Raw genomic sequence first — 14743 nt, 5'->3', positions numbered from 1 at the left:
CCTGCACCTCAGCTCCTGGGACTTGGGCCTGGCTTTACACTGTGCTGTTAGCTCGTGTGTTCCTGGGCTTTGGCACCGGAGGGAGAAGGATCTGCTCATTTCTCCCTGAGCCTTCCCTTGGGCCCCGCCCAGCCTCTCCCCCATGCTTGGAGCCTTTGACAGACAATCGCAAGCAAAATGGCCAAGCCAGGCTTGTCCCAGCTGGGTCCGTCTCACCTGCTTTCTCCTGCTAGATCCACGAGACCATTGAGTCCATCAACCAGCTGAAGACGCAGCGAGATTTCATGCTGAGCTTCAGCAACAACCCGCAGGACTTCATTCAGGAATGGATCAAATCCCAGAGGAGGGACCTCAAGGTACAGCTGGGGCCCCACTGGAGAGCCGAGCCGCTGCTGAGCAGGGCCTGGGGTTTGGCATTACCTTGCAGGGTAATGCAGTAACAGCCCCCTGCAGCATGGGGCGTCTCCTCTCCGGAGCAGGCTCTGCCCGGGCGCGTGCCTGCCCTGCAGGACGTGCGATCATGCTGGCAGGGGCGGGGTGTCCAGGAAGCCTGCTGAGGGCCCTGGGATGGCAGCAGCTGCCGTGAGCCCAGCAGTCTGCGTCCCACTGACAATTTCCTCCTCCCCATGCGGTGCTGCAGATCATAACAGACGTGACTGGGAACCCTGAGGAGGAGAGACGAGCTGACTTCTACCATCAGCCCTGGGCACAGGAGGCTGCAGGGAGGCACATCTTTGCCAAGGTGGGGGATTCCTGGCATGCGGGCCAGGCTCCCTGGGCTCAGCCCCTTAGCCCTTCCCAGCATCCCTGCCCCAGAGGGTGGGCAGAGCACATGGTTTGTGGCCCGGTCACTCTGCGCCTTTTCCTGTGAGCTCGAGGTTCAAACCTGCCCACCCTGGAGCTGAGCCAGGTCTGGGACATCCAGCTGGGAACTGGGCGGTCTCTGAAGGATCAGTGCTCAGCCCCTCCCCTTTCCTGACCAGATTTGGGCCTTCCCACCCCTGCTCCAGAGCTCTGTCCCTGCCCTTCTGCAGGCCAGCCAGGAGTCAGCTGCTTCTCTCCAGCAGTGAACCTGACAAGACCCTGGTCAATTTCACTGGGCGGGCATGAAATTGACCCAGCCCTGTGGGTTTCACTCTCAGCTGCCTAGGTACTGGAGTCCTCCCCTGAGGGTGGAGAGCTCTGCGAGGCCTGGATTAGGTCAGATCTGCCCCACAGCATGCTGTGGGAATGGCTCAAAGCTGGGGCCAGAGCAGCAGGGGGGGGTGCTTCGGGCATCAGGCCTGCTGTCTAAAATCCTGAGCAGAGTCAGGGAATGTACCTCCCCCTTCCCAGCACCGGGGCCTTGGCTTGGTGCTGAGGTTCCTGCTTCCAGGCCAGTGAGACCCTCAGAAGCGGAGAATGCCCCAGAGGGGCAAGAGAGCTTGTGCCCATCGGATGCTCCCCCAGCCAGCCCTGCCTTTCTCCCAGGCCCCGTCTGACCTCACGCCTCTTGTGCCTTTCAGGTTCAGCAGCGCAGACAGGAACTGGAACAAGTGCTTGGGATTCGCCTCACCTAATGGGCTGGGCGCAGCTCAGGGGCTTTGCTCTCTCGAGTGCCTGAGCCTTACGGTACATCTTACTGGAATGAAACACAGCACTTGCAAAGCTCTGAGCCACAAGTGTCCCCAGGGGCTCCCAGCTCTGGGGCTCCTCGGGGTCGGAGCTCCAGCCAAAGGCATGGGGCACGTGGGGTCACAGGATCACCTGTGCAGCCTCTGCCCTTTCCCTGCCACTCTTCATCCCAGCCCCTTTAGTGCATTACTGGCCTTGCTTGCTGCCTTTGCCCTTCTCCCCATAGCATTCAGTGCAGGCTCAGAGCACCTCCCCTGCGAACCAGAGCTTCCCTCTCCCCTGCCTGCCTGGGCCAGAGCCTTGCTGGAGTCGCTGCCCAGAGGGTACGAGCTCTCCCTGAACTGAAGCCAAGGGGCCACCTAGGCACTTCTTCATACTGAGCAACGTGCCCAGAGCGTCACAGCAGCCTCCTGGGCTTCAGCGTGGAGGGCAGGCAGCTGCTGGCGCTTTTGAAACCAAAGCTTTGTCTATTCCAAAGGCCGGCCGAGCTGGCGGCGTGTTTTGCACTATGGTTTTGGGAGCAGGTTTTATAAAAAGCCTTTTGTACAGTGGGTTTGTATTTGATTAATAGATGAGGTTTCCCTCTAGTCCTGCCCTCACCCCTAAACCTATGCACCGGATTCACTGTGCTCCTGGGCAACCAAGTGTCATCTGAATCTGACAATCAGCTGAATGTTCCAGCCTCTCTCTTCACATGCAGCAGGTGGGGGGATGCTGTGCTAACCGGCTGCAGCCACCATTACTCAGGGCAGTGCACACAGGACTGAGCCCAGTGGAGAAGCTGGTGTCTGTTACAGCAAAGGTGACACTCAGCTGGGCTCTCCCAGGTGCCTTAACCCAGCCCCAGTGGGAGGGAACAGGGGCTGTTTCCTGGGGGGCAGGCCAGCCCTGCATGGTAGAATTAGGCAGGCAGGAGAGGGTGGGGCTGGGAGTGAGGCTTGGGCCACCTGTTTGTGTAATCATTTTGTCTGGGTTGGCTATTTTCTAATAAAAACATTTAGCAGCAGCTTACACCCCTGTCTCCTTCCTCACCACCAGCTGAGCAGGTGCACCCCTACCCCAAGGGGAATGGGTGGGGGGGCTGGAGCAGAGCTACCCTCTGGTCGCTGAGGGGGGAACCTGGCTACAGCCCAGGGAGTAGCCCTGGGCAGCACGAGCTGCCTCTCACTGCCGGGGCTTCAGCTGCTGAAGGCAGGGTGAGAACTGCCTGCCCCAAGCCAGGGCTGGGCACTGTGTTCCCTTCCTGTTCAGTGGCTGGCAGGAGCAGAGGTGGCTTTCCCCTGTTAATATCCCTCCCCCCACAGCCAGAGTCTGGGGGAGTAACTCAGCCAGCACAGAGCTTTATTAAGGAAAAGGTGAGGGGCCAAGACCCAGCAGCACAATGGGGTCAGGCTCCCCCAGTTACTTCCAGAGCTTCTTGATGGACATGTTCTTCTCACTGTCCTTCTGCATCACCTGTGTGGGCAGGAGAAGGGAAGGGTTAGGCCCAGCTTATGACACTCAGCCCCAGAGGGAGGTAACTTGCATGTTCCTGATCCCCACCTGAGGCAGGAACCAGGTTGGGCCCCCTCTGGGCAGGACCTCGCACTCCAGCTCAGGGCACTGCCCTGTCTAGGCCGCAGTCCCCTTGGCATTGACCAAAGGCAGGGCAAGGACAGCAGCTGGGAAGCAGGTTTCCCCAGCACAGCTGCAAAGGCCAGGCCAGGCCAGCCCCCTAGAGCAGCAGCATCTCTGTGCAGATGGGAGGCCCCAGGAGTTGCCTCTAAGGCCAGTTAACTCCCCTCTCCACTGCGACTCGGCCACAGGCTCCTCCCTTCCTGAGTGGCCAGCAAGGGACTAGGAGCCCAGGAGCTGCCTGAGGGAGCAGACTGGGATGCTACCAGCTGCAGGGGAAGGTGGGTGAGGCAGAGCCAGGGCAGGGGGCAGGAGACTTTCTGATTTTACCACTTGAGTGGTGCTGGGACATGTGGAACTCCCAGCCAATGGGGTTTTATTGGGGGCCCTTGTTTCAGCAGCATGGGGATGGGTGTACGAGCAGCCCCTCATCTACCTTCTGGGGGCCCCTCATTTCTTTGCATTCCTTCAGCCTGTCTCACAGCAGCCCCTCCAGCTCTGAATGGCCCCGGCCATCAGTCCCTGGGAGTGGCTGTCCCACTTCTCCAGCAGGGGGCTGCGGGGTGGCAGGGCAGCTGGACCAGGGCCATGGCCAGCAGCCCCTAAGGAATGGAGGCACTTGGTGCACTGAAGCCACTGCCACCACCCACTGTGGGGGCAGCACACGGCAGATTTTACCTTGGCTACGGCCATTTCAAAATCTTCCTGTGTAACATGCACCCTCCTCTCGCGCAGGGCGTACATGCCGGCTTCCGTGCACACCCCCTGCAAGGGCACAAGAGCAAGGAAGAACAGTCACCCCCCTTTCTGCACAGCCCCCAACACACCCTCCTAGCCACACTCTGGGGACGCAGTTCCCTGGTAGAGGGGCAGCGTGTGCCAGGAGTCCTGTACGGCGACCTGCCCACTGCACCCACTCCATCCCTCCAGGGGAATGCAGTGTGCTCAGCACGGCCCGGAAGGGCCCCAGCCTGCCCCAGGAACATGCAAGGAGCAGCCCGGGGCAGCTAGTTCTGGCTCAAAGCCCCTACATCAGCCTGTAGAGCTCCCGACCCAGCTACTCACCTTCACCTCAGCCCCCGACGCTCCTGGCATCAGCTCCGCAATTTTACGCAGATTTATCCCCCGTGTCAGGTTCATTTTCCGAGAGTGGATCTTGAGAATGTCCAGGCGAGCCTGTGGGGAGAGCCCCAGCAAGGGGGTTGAGGGGGCCAGCACTCAAGAGGTCAGCCAGCACAGGGAGGGAGAATGGCTGTAGGGCCAGGCTTGGACCCAGACCCTTTCAGTGCCATGACACTACAGAAGCAGAGTTCAGCCCTCAGGCCAGGCCCACAGGGGATGGGGGGATGCCCAGCTGACCAGTAGCCTGGAAGCCTGCAAGGGGCCTGCCACAGGGGAATGCCCCCATTACCTCTTCATTTGGGGGCGGGAACTCGATCTTCCTGTCAATGCGGCCAGGGCGCAGCAGAGCAGAGTCCAGGATGTCTATCCGGTTAGTGGCCATGATCACCTGCAAGGGAGGAGGTTGTCACTGCAAAGGAGCTGGGGCTTTATCCTGCAGGGAGGGGCAAGTGCCCCACTCCCGGGGCTCGAGGTGGCTTCAGTTCCCATATGGGAAACGGGGCAGCTGACTCCCCTCCTGCCCGGGCCATGCCAGGCTCTACGCACCTTAATATTCTTAGTGGCCTCGAAGCCATCGAGCTGGTTGAGGAGCTCCAGCATTGTGCGCTGCACCTCGCTGTCCCCCCCGGAGCCGCCCTCCAGGCGCGAGGAGCCGATGGAGTCAATCTCATCCATGAAGATAATGGAGGGTGCGTGTTCCCTGGCCATGACAAAGAGCTCCCGCACCATGCGCGCACCTGAGGGCAAAGCAGAGGGTCCCTCAATGCCCTGCTGTAGGATGGTGCACCGCCTGCCCCCCAGCTCTGCAGCCCCAGGGACGGAGAGCTCCTGCAACGCGCTGGTCAGCGCAGCCCTGGGGCTGGGACCACAGCGCCCCCAAGGGCCCGGGCCTGACCTGAGGAGTGCTCCTCTGCAGCACTGGGAACAGGGACACCAGGCCCTGGCCCTCGGGACAAGAGGCATTCAGCACAGGGCCATGCACACAGGTGGGACTGATTTAAATCCCTGATTGCTATCTTGGTTTGCGTTTGTCCTGTAGCTATTTTCCTGCACCCAGGTTCATGCTCATGGGCTGGTATAATCATTACACCTGTCACCTGGCCAACAATCCCGCCTTTCCACAGCACGCAGGGCTGCTAGGCCAAGACACAAGCTCGCTGCACATTCCATTTTCAGATTCTTGACTGTCACTTCATAATGTTCAAAAACAGCAAAGGATTCAGTTATTTACTTGCTAATTCCTTGATTTGGGATTGGGGTCAAGCTGCTTTTGGCTGGAAACTGGATTTCGATTAAGTGCACAAAACCAGCATTTTAAAACGGTTTCAGTTCAATAAATAACTCAGATGCGCTGGAAAAAAACGTTCAGGTTGTCAAATGTGTTTTGCATTTAAAGCAGCTCGATTTACTGCCCAAAGGAAGCATCCACTGAATGGGTGAACTGAGAGACACATGCGGCTTTGTGAAATCCCAGTCGGTATCTCCCTGCATCCTTAGGTGCCCGAACCCCTTTGGAAATCTGGCCCCACGTCCTTCAAGTTTTTAGTTAGCAGAGCTCATCCTCCCCCACCTGCCTGCTGTTCCGACGGGAAGAGGGAAACAAGCTTCCAGCTCCCAGCTGCTTTCTCACCCTGGAATGAGCTAGTCCTGATGAAGGATTCTCTGCACCTGCTGGTTAATCTGACCCCCAAAGCGTCTCTGCTCCCCCAGACGCTGGAAATACCGACACTTGGAAAGACGCAACTAACCAGCCTTCGCTCCACTGTGAGGACTGACTATTGTAACATGGACAATGTGACACTGGGACCTTCTGAAAGCTCCTGGGACGCACCATACTGGTTATTTCAACATTGATAATGACACTCTCAGGCCTGAACACCTGCCAGAATAATTTCAACTCAAATTTCATAATTTCATGTTATTTTTTAAAGAGAAAAATGTCGTTCATTACAGCACCTAATCCCATTCATAGGGGTTTTTGTAACCATTGTATTTCATCCCCCTGGCCCCAGCTCTTCAGAACAGGAACACGGGCCCCACGGCTGCAGCCGTGAGGGGGCCACACCACCCCCTGCCCCTGTGACCAGCCACCAGGGGATGAGGGGGTTTAACTCACATATTCCCCCCCGCCCCATTTCCCACATCCACACTTACCCTCGCCAATGAACTTCTGCACCAGTTCTGAGCCCGAGACGCGGATGAAGGTGCAATCCGTGTGATGAGCCACAGCCCTGGCGAGGAGGGTCTTCCCGGTGCCAGGAGGGCCATACAGCAGCACACCCTGAAACGGCCAGGCCAGCGGCATCAGCTGAGGGCGCTAGGTGCAGGAGCAGCACTGCACAGCCCCGCACAGACAGAGGCACTGGTGCCACCTAGTGGGCGAGCTGCCAGAGCCATGCCCAGTGCGGCGGGGGTGCCTGGCTTTGGACAGGAGGGGACGGACCAGGTCTGCAGCGGATTGGCGCCATGGGGACGCAGTTCACTGGGAGGCTGCTCAAGCACTGCCTCCTCCAGCAAGGGCAGCAGGGGGCGCTGTGTTAACCCCTGGGTGGTACGAGGCTCACCCCTCTCCACATGGGCGAGGAGCTGCCATCCCCCGGGAAGGGCTAAGGCAGGAGAATCGCACCCACCCTTGGCCCTGGCCCTGCTGCAGCTGCCAGCAGGGAGCCGTGCTGGGCTCTGGCAGGGAAAAGGGTCATTACAGCTGCTTCCCATGGGGAGCATCTAGGCTCTTCGAGCAGCCATCCCTCCCCACAGCTAGCACTGCAGGGGGGTGCTGGCAGCGCCAGCCTGTGGGTGCACAGGGGCCAGGCCCCTCCTCTGGCAGGCAGTGGGATTCCACCCACTCAGTGACTGGTTCCCTGCTCCCTCTCCTGGCACGGCCAGAGAACCAGAGCAAGTCGCAGGGGAGAGCGGGAGCTGCTCCCTCGTCCCCATTACTGGGAGCTAGTAATGAAGCTCCTCCCCCTCCCGCATGGGGTGGTGGGAACCATCCATGGACAGGAGAGGGCTCCTGTCTCCCTGCCAGCCTCACCCAGAAACTCGGCAGGGGACGTGTGCGGAGTACAAGCCCCCAGCAGTGCAGATCTGAGCTGCCCAGGGCTGGCAGAGCCCCTCCCTGCGGCAGGGCACAGCTGGGAGTCCTGCCCCGGAGAGCGCTTGCCTTGGGCTGGGCGATCCCCAGGGCCTCGAAGAGCTCCGGGTGTTTGACGGGCAGCTCGATCACTTCCTTGATCTCCTTGATCTGCTTGTCCAAGCCGCCAATCATCTCATAGGTGGAGTCTGGGACCTTCTCCACCATCATCAGGGACACCAGCGGGTCCACTTTGTTGGGCAGGATTTTGTGGAGCGTGTAGCTGTCGTTCCTCAGCGCCACGCGGCAGTTCGGGGTCACCTGGAGACAGACGGGCAGGAGCTCACCACCACGCTACCCCCCCTTCAACGCCAGCTGGCGGGAGCTGCCTGCCGGGCATCTGCCGCACTCGCAGTGCCCCAGCCTAGGCACCCAGCCTGGGCACCTCCCCAGCAAGAACTGGGGCAGGGGCGTGGCCCACGGAACCCCCCGGGCTGGGCAGCAGCAGCTGGTGGGAAGGGAGAACCACCCTCTGCTGCCCCTGGCAGGTTGGTGACGGGCACAAGGGAAGGCAGCTGAGCCCAAGCCACCCCCCTCTGCTCCCAGCAGGGCGCGCTGCTCTGAGGGGTGGGTTCACCGAGGGGCCTGGTACTCACATCATTGATGTCAATGTTTTTATCAACATCCACCACAAACTTCCCTTCTGGGTGAACCTGGAACACAGAGCAGAGACCGGTGGGGTGGAGGTGGGGGTGCACACGCAGCTCTCCCCCCACCCCGCTCCAGTACGTCCACACAACGCCCCCCACTCATCCCCAGCCAGTGTGAACCCCTGCCCTAACTCATCCCCAGCCGGGGGGCACAGCCCCCGCCCTCCACTCATCCCCAGCCGGGGGGCACAGCCCCCCCACCCCCAACTCATCCCCAGCCCGTGGGCACAGCCCCTCCACCCCCAACTCATCCCCAGCCCGTGGGCACAGCCTCCCGCACTCATCCCCAGCCGGTGGGCACAGCCCCCACAAACGCCCCAGGCAGCGCAGGAAAGCCAAGGCCCTGAGACACCCTCCCCCTGCTCCAGGGCAGGCCCCTGGGACGCCTGGCTGGGGCTCCCAGGGTTTCTGTCCCCGGGCTCATTCGGGGAGTGAGCCCACCAGCAGCCAGGAGAGCGAGGTCCCTGGTCAGGGAGCAGAGCCGCAGTGCCCTGAGCTCACGAGCCTGGCTGACCACCCACCCACGAACCCCTGGCCCTGCTCCGTACCTTGACAAGCACCTTCTTCTTGTCCATGGCCCGCACCACCTCGCCGACGTAGGAGCCCTGCTCCTGCAGCAGCTGCAGCTCCTCCCGCAACAGGCGCACTGCAGTGCAACAAGGAGCCGTGAGCCCCAGCCCGGCTCCACCGCGGGGGAGGCCAGCGGGAGCCGAGCCCAGCCAGCCCCCACTCAGGGCCCAAGCAGAGAGGGCATTGCCAGAGCTGGATTAGCCAGCCACTGCCATTAACCCAGAGGGGGCAGGCGCCGCTCACTCCCCACATGCGCCAGCCCAGCCCCTGGGGACCCAGCAGCCACGCTCTGGAGTCAGCGCCAGCTTCCTTCTCAGCCAGGGGTCAGAGCCTTTGTATCCCCGGGAGAGCGCGCCTGGGGAGTGGGGCACTCGGCTGTCTCACTGCGACCACCAGGAACCCAAGAGACCACCCAGCCAGGGAACGCAGACGAGGCAGGGGAGGCCAGCGGGAGCTGAGTGTGGGGAACGCAGGGGAGGCAGACAGAACGGGGAACAATCCAACCCTCCCCGCAGGAGGCTGCTCTCATGGTACGCTCTGGACATTCTTCGCATCCCACCCATCAGGCCGCTCCCCCAGGCAGGGGACGTCACCTTCTTGTTTTCAAAGCACCAATTCAGGGGGAATCGAGCACGCGGAATGGGAACGAGGTGGGGGAGGCCAGCGGGAGCCGAGCGCGGGGTACGCAGGGGAGGCCAGCGGGAGCCCTGAGGCCAGCGGGAGCCCTGAGGCCAGCGGGAGCCGAGTGCAGGGTACGCGGGGGAAGCCAGCGGGAGCCCAGTGCGGGGTACGCGTTGGAGGCCAGCGGGAGCCCTGAGGCCAGCAGGAGCCCCGAGGCCAGCAGAAGCCAAGAGTGGGATATGCGGGGGAGGCCAGCAGGAGCTCTGAGGCCAGCAGGAGCTGAGTGTGGGGTACGCGGGGGAGGCCAGCAGGAGCCCCAAGGCCAGCGGGAGCCCTGAGGCCAGCGGGAGCCGAGTGCGGGGTACGCAGGGGAGGCCAGCAGGAGCCCTACCTTTGGCATTCAGCTCGTTCCTCTGCGCTTGCAGGCGGCGGAGATTCTGGCTCTTCTCGTTCACAATGAGCTTTGGGGAGAGGGGGGAAGGGATAAGCCCACAGGAGCCCAGGGGTCCCCCCTGCACAACCGGCCCCAGCCCAGCCCCTCAGCTCAGGGTCGGCTCCTGAACACGGGCTACCCGCCAGTCCAGCATCTAGGAATTCCCGTGTGTCTCTGGTGGGCAATGCGCAGGCTCCTCCCTGCGGAGCGCTAGGCCACCATCCCCACCTCACATCCATCACTACAGCAGCCCCTGCACCGGGTCCTCCCTAGAGCCTCCAGCGTGACCCGCTCAGGAAAGCAGCCTACACTGGGAGGGGAGGGGACCCAGCTATGAGCGTCTCTTACCACGTGGTTTGAACCCAAACCCAGGCTAACAGCCTCCTGGTCACTTTGTCCCTCCCGCAGGAGTGGGGGTACCACCACCCAACCCTGACACCCTGAAACCTGGGCTAGGGGCCTCTGCCTAGGCAAACTGCTTCTGTGAAACCCACCCCCCCTCCAATCTGTTATTGGGTGTGCACCGCTCTGGGGAACAACAGTCAAAACGGCCCCTGCCAGCCCTGCCTTCCGCACAGTCAGGCCTGCTGGCTTGGGGACACCTGCCACGGACGGCAAGAAACGCCACCCTAGGAAGGCCCCCACACCTGCCTGCTAGTTCCTGGCTCCCAACCTGCACCTCCTGCTGGGAGCCCTCTGAGGCCCCAGCCCCACTGACAGAGATGCTGGCACTGAGCACGGGCTGCAATCGCTTGGAAGAGGCTGCTGGTTTCCTCAGAAGCCCCATGAGAAGAGCTGCTCAGCAGAGATGGCAGCTCCTCTGCTGCAAACCAAACTGCGCATCTTCAGCACCGTCAGACCAGCCCCTCCGGCCACCCACCTGCTAGAAACGGTGCCCCAGCCCAGGCTCCACTCCCTGTGGCCAGAGAGCCCCCACAATCAGCTCACCTGCAGCTCCTCGATCTTGGACAGGTAGTACTGGCGGAGCCCAGTCCCCCCTTTGCCTTCATCCATCTCCATCTGCAGAGAGCACACGTCAGGATACGTCCACTGGCCCAGGGGAGCCCCTCGGCGCGAGACCAGGGGGGGGAGGCTCCCACGCGCGGGAGGGGAGGTGCTGCTCGTTCTCCAGAGGAGCAGAGGCTGGGCACTGTCCATGGGTTTGGCAGAACAGCCCCCTGTGCTGGCTGCCAGCTGTCAAGCCAATTGAGAGCCTCTGCTCTCTCCACTCAGGGCCACAGCCCGGCTGGAGCTCAGGGCCCCGCAAAGGCTTGATCTGGGGTGACGGCAGCCCCAGAGCTCCCCAGAGACCCCTGACCGAGTGGGGGTCCCAAGGGCCTCCGGAGCCAGCTTCCGCCCAGGCAGGTTCAGCCCGGGCCACAGGCCCCTCGCACAGAAAGGGTAGGAGGCGGCCCCCTGCGGCCAGCCCTGGGGAGGGGACCCAGCCCCACCGCTCACCCAGGGAGCAGGTACTGTCCCAGGGCAGCCCACCCAAGGGGGCTGGGCCCCACTGGCGAAGGAGGAGCCATTTCCCCCGTGGTTCTGCACAAGCATCTGCAACAAACCTGCCCCCGATCCCTCCTCTTCCTCCCTCGCCCAGGATACCCTCCCCCGCCACCCCCTCCCTTCTTGCCCGTGCTCCGGTTGCCTGCGGAGTTGTAGTGGGGGTGTTGTGGCCGTGGCATTCGGTGGAGCACCTTTTGGGTTGTGTTTGTTGTTGGGCGGCGTTTGGCGGTGGCATTACCTGCCCGGGTTGGGGCTGCTTTTTGTGTGTGTCGGCAGCTGGGGTTCGGCAGTTTTTTTTTTTTTTTTTTTTTCTTTGGGAACTGTTGGTTGGTTGTTGGTACCCGGCTGGGTTTGTGCTAGCCGGCCGTGAGCGCAGTTCCTCATCGCGTGCCCCCTCGCCCCCAGCCCCCTCGCGGTCTCTTCGCTTGTCTCGCTAGCGCTCCCGGCGCTGGTTGTCCCGGGCGGCCAGCATACTGCCGAGGCCCCACCCCGCACCTGCACTGTTCCCCTCCGCGCCCCGCCCGGACCTGGACATCGCGCTCGAGTAGCGGGCGCCGGTGCAGATACCCATCCTCTGCTCCCGCTCCGCGTCGCACAGCACTACAGGCTCCGCCCCGGCCACCTCGACAATCTCAGCTCGCTCCGGCGCGCCTCGCCTGCCTGGGGAGGGGTCTTCGCCTTATCTTCTAGGGCTTTTTCGTATGTTGGCGTTCGCTTTAATACGCCTATACCTGTTGGTTATTTTACAGGGGCGTTACCTGTGGGGCCAAAATTCTATTTTGGCCCAGCCCTACGCACGGGCCTCCACCTTTTCAGGGACCACAAAACGCCCTGTGGTCCCCTTATATTCCACATATCCATGGGCCCTTAGGACCCAGGAGCGCGACAAGATCTTAGGCGCAGGGGTTTTTCCCGCGTAACTCACGGGACCACCCATTTTCCTTAAGCGGCATCACTCAACTGCCTCTTGGGATGGGCTAAACCCATTCCAGGTGCTCAAACTAAGTGCTCAGGGGCCCTAAAACCCGATTGTCCTCTAGAGCCGCATTATATCTTATTGGTGTGTCTTCTTATGTTCCTCCGCGCTATTCTATCTTTAGGCGGGCCCTAACCTAGGCCCGCGTAGAATTGTTCTAGGTATCTCACAGTAGCTAGTTGGCGATTATAACGCCATATTTGGTCAGGGGATTGGGTGTAGGAGCCCAACCTCAATTTCAACGAGGTCCTAACCAAGCGTGACTACCACCATATCGACATCGTGGGCCGCGGTGAGGCCAAGAACTACCCTTGCTCTACGGGGGGCCACTGTAACCACCAGGGGGCCGGCCAATAACTTCTCATGTTACCCAGGGGGAACCCATAGAGTACGAGGCGCTGCCACTATTACGGTCCATTTCTGTCTCATGGGTGGCCTCTCCCCGTAACTTTTGTGTGATTGGTTACGCGTGGTCTCGAGCCACCCTTATTCCTCAGGGGGAGACCGGGACGCGCATGCGCCTCTGATCTCACACATTCGGGGCAGGGTCGGTACAAAGTACTTGCTCCCTCGGGGAAACCTGGGCTAGGGATTATTTTCTTCAAATGTGCAGTAACAAGTGGGGCAGACGTGTGATAAGCTGGACCATGCACTACTGCGCTGGTTATTGCTCAACCGCAGATGCTTCAATGGCTGGAGTAGTCGTTGCTTTCTGGGATTCGCTGTTAATCAGAGGTGGTCCAGGGCTTGGGACGATTTAAGTGGGGAAAAAAAAGTCATCCAGGACCCTAACACAGGCGCTCCAAACCCCGAGTCCAGGGGCCCTACCAGGTGGACCAATACTCATTTCAGAGGGGCACGTAACAACAGACCTAAATCCATTCCAGGCCGGTCACGCACAGGGGCGCGCGGGCAAGAACCCATTTCCGGGCTTCGGTGAACCCGGGCAAACCACAGAGCCCAAACCCAGGCCAAAACCCATCCAGAGGGGTTACAGGGCCAAACCCCATAGCTCCACCCCAACCTCCAGCCTCGACCCCAATCCCTAGTCTTGTGCCCCTCCCCGTCCCCCAGCCAACCACAAACCTACTCCAGGCCCATGCCAGGGCCTCCTCTTCCTCCCCGCTCCCTCAGGCCCCGACGGCCCTCTCTCACCCCTTCCCCTCTCGCGGTCGCCAGGATACCCTCCCCCGCAAAACACCCCTACTGCCTCCTCTCCTTCCTTCCAAAGGGCCGTCACCCCTGCCCCCAATTTCCCCATCAGCCTCTCGACTCACATCAAGACCACCGCCTCCCTGCCTGGTCCAGAGTTCTTTCCCCCAGTCCCCTACACCCCCACCGCTCCCTGCGGCTCACGCACACAAATCCTCACCCACTTCTCCCCCTGCGGCGCCCGCCATCCCATAAACCACCCCACACTCCCCGTCGACCCCAATCCCTTCCTTCCCACCACCCCTACCTTCCTATCAGGGCGCCACTCCCGCTCCGCTCCCCCTCTCAGACACCCCACGCCCTTCGCGTGCTTCCTGCGCCTAACCAGCGATCCACCTCAGTCACAATACCCTCTCTTTCCAGGTGCCCTTCTAAGCCTGGGCGCCTGTGCAGGAACGTTGATGCCATAAGATCAGGGGCAAAATGATACCCTCCCGCCGCCACCCCCTGCCAATTCCGCAGCCTCTTTCTCTCCTACTCCCTGCCCTTCTCGCCCCGCAATCTCTCAACCTCCACTCATCCCTAATCACTCTCCTCCTGCCTGGGTTCCCCCCATCCCACCGTCCCCTCTTCATCCCCTGTGCCCCATATCACTCCTCCCCTCCAATCTCAGTCCCATCCCCACCTCCCCCCTCTGCCCCGAAAACCCTCCAGTGTCTTCGCTGCCCGCGCCCCCAGCTTTCCCCACTCCTCTTCTCTGCCGCGTCGCGCCCCCCCACTAAGGCCCCCAACCGCTACCCTCGCTTCGCTCGCCTCCCCAGAGACGGTACCTCGTTCCTGGCGTCCAAGCCACGCCGCATCCGCCGCCTCCTGCCGGATTCTCCGCCTGTCCTTCTTCTGCCGCCTCCCTCCCCCCGTCTTCCTCCCCCTCCCCCGCCTCCTCTCCTCCCCCCCGCGGCTGATCTCAGCAGAACGGGCCGCCCCGCGGAGCCGCCCTCAGCGCCCCCCCCGGGTTCTCACCTGCTCCGGCCCGTCCACCGCCATCTTTCTCCGGCATCGGCGCGGACAGTCAGGGACTGACGCGCACTCGCAGGCGTAGATAGACTGGCGGAGCTATCTGCCCACAACCAAGATGGCCGCCGCCTCGACCCTTCCCCCGTGCGCACGCGCAGGGAGGCGTAACACGTCTTCCTTTCTCTGACTATGAAGTTCAAAAACACATCAAGGCTTCCGGGCTCCAAGACCACCCTAAGATGGCCGCCTCCGCCGTCCTTAGCCGCCATCTGGTAGGGTCTCTCCAGTAACCTTCGGGCTCGCAGGGAGAAAGGGAAAAACACCCTGATGAGAATTGT

At 61.6% G+C, this 14743-nt stretch overlaps 2 protein-coding genes across 4 annotated transcripts in view; one reads left to right on the top strand and one right to left on the bottom strand.

Moving 5' to 3' along the window:
* Positions 1–2639, top strand: part of SMARCD2 (SWI/SNF related BAF chromatin remodeling complex subunit D2) — a 30163-nt gene extending 27524 nt beyond the window's left edge. For both annotated transcript variants that reach the window (XM_032785272.2, XM_032785273.2), the window contains exons 11-13: positions 234–356; positions 641–742; positions 1506–2639. In XM_032785272.2, coding sequence (XP_032641163.1) covers positions 234–356; positions 641–742; positions 1506–1559 — 279 coding nt within the window. In that variant the 3' untranslated portion in view covers positions 1560–2639. The remainder of the gene's footprint in view (positions 1–233; positions 357–640; positions 743–1505) is intronic.
* A 295-nt stretch (positions 2640–2934) lies between these two features.
* PSMC5 (proteasome 26S subunit, ATPase 5) lies at positions 2935–14472 on the bottom strand. Of its 2 annotated transcripts, none has more exons than XM_032785275.2 (12): positions 14412–14472; positions 10706–10777; positions 9716–9785; positions 8682–8779; positions 8080–8136; positions 7514–7744; positions 6505–6631; positions 4897–5087; positions 4640–4738; positions 4294–4404; positions 3907–3993; positions 2935–3069 (listed from the first exon to the last, which is right to left on the bottom strand). In XM_032785275.2, the coding sequence occupies exons 1-12, from the start codon at positions 14433–14435 to the stop codon at positions 3016–3018; spliced, it is 1221 nt and encodes a 406-aa protein (XP_032641166.1). In that variant the 5' UTR covers positions 14436–14472; the 3' UTR covers positions 2935–3015. The 2 variants fall into 2 exon arrangements, with proteins under 2 accessions (XP_032641166.1, XP_032641165.1); XM_032785274.2 differs by lacking the exon at positions 14412–14472 and adding an exon at positions 11216–11305.
* Between the last annotated feature and the right edge of the window lie 271 nt (positions 14473–14743).

Source organism: Chelonoidis abingdonii, chromosome 21 (genome assembly GCF_003597395.2).
Source record: "Chelonoidis abingdonii isolate Lonesome George chromosome 21, CheloAbing_2.0, whole genome shotgun sequence".
NCBI classification, from domain to species: domain Eukaryota; kingdom Metazoa; phylum Chordata; order Testudines; family Testudinidae; genus Chelonoidis; species Chelonoidis abingdonii.
The sequence above is the reverse complement of the archived record's forward strand: the minus strand, read 5'-3'. Positions and strand labels throughout refer to the sequence as shown.

Excerpts from the sequence above, each read along its gene's own strand:
- PSMC5 (XM_032785275.2), bottom strand. The coding sequence starts at position 14,435 with ATGGCGGTGGACGGGCCGGAGCAG. Across the intron at positions 10,778-14,411 it reads CGGTGGACGGGCCGGAGCAG|ATGGAGATGGATGAAGGCAA; the intron begins GTGAGAACCCGG and ends TGCTCTCTGCAG. Across the intron at positions 8,137-8,681 it reads AGAAGAAGGTGCTTGTCAAG|GTTCACCCAGAAGGGAAGTT; the intron begins GTACGGAGCAGG and ends TCTGTGTTCCAG.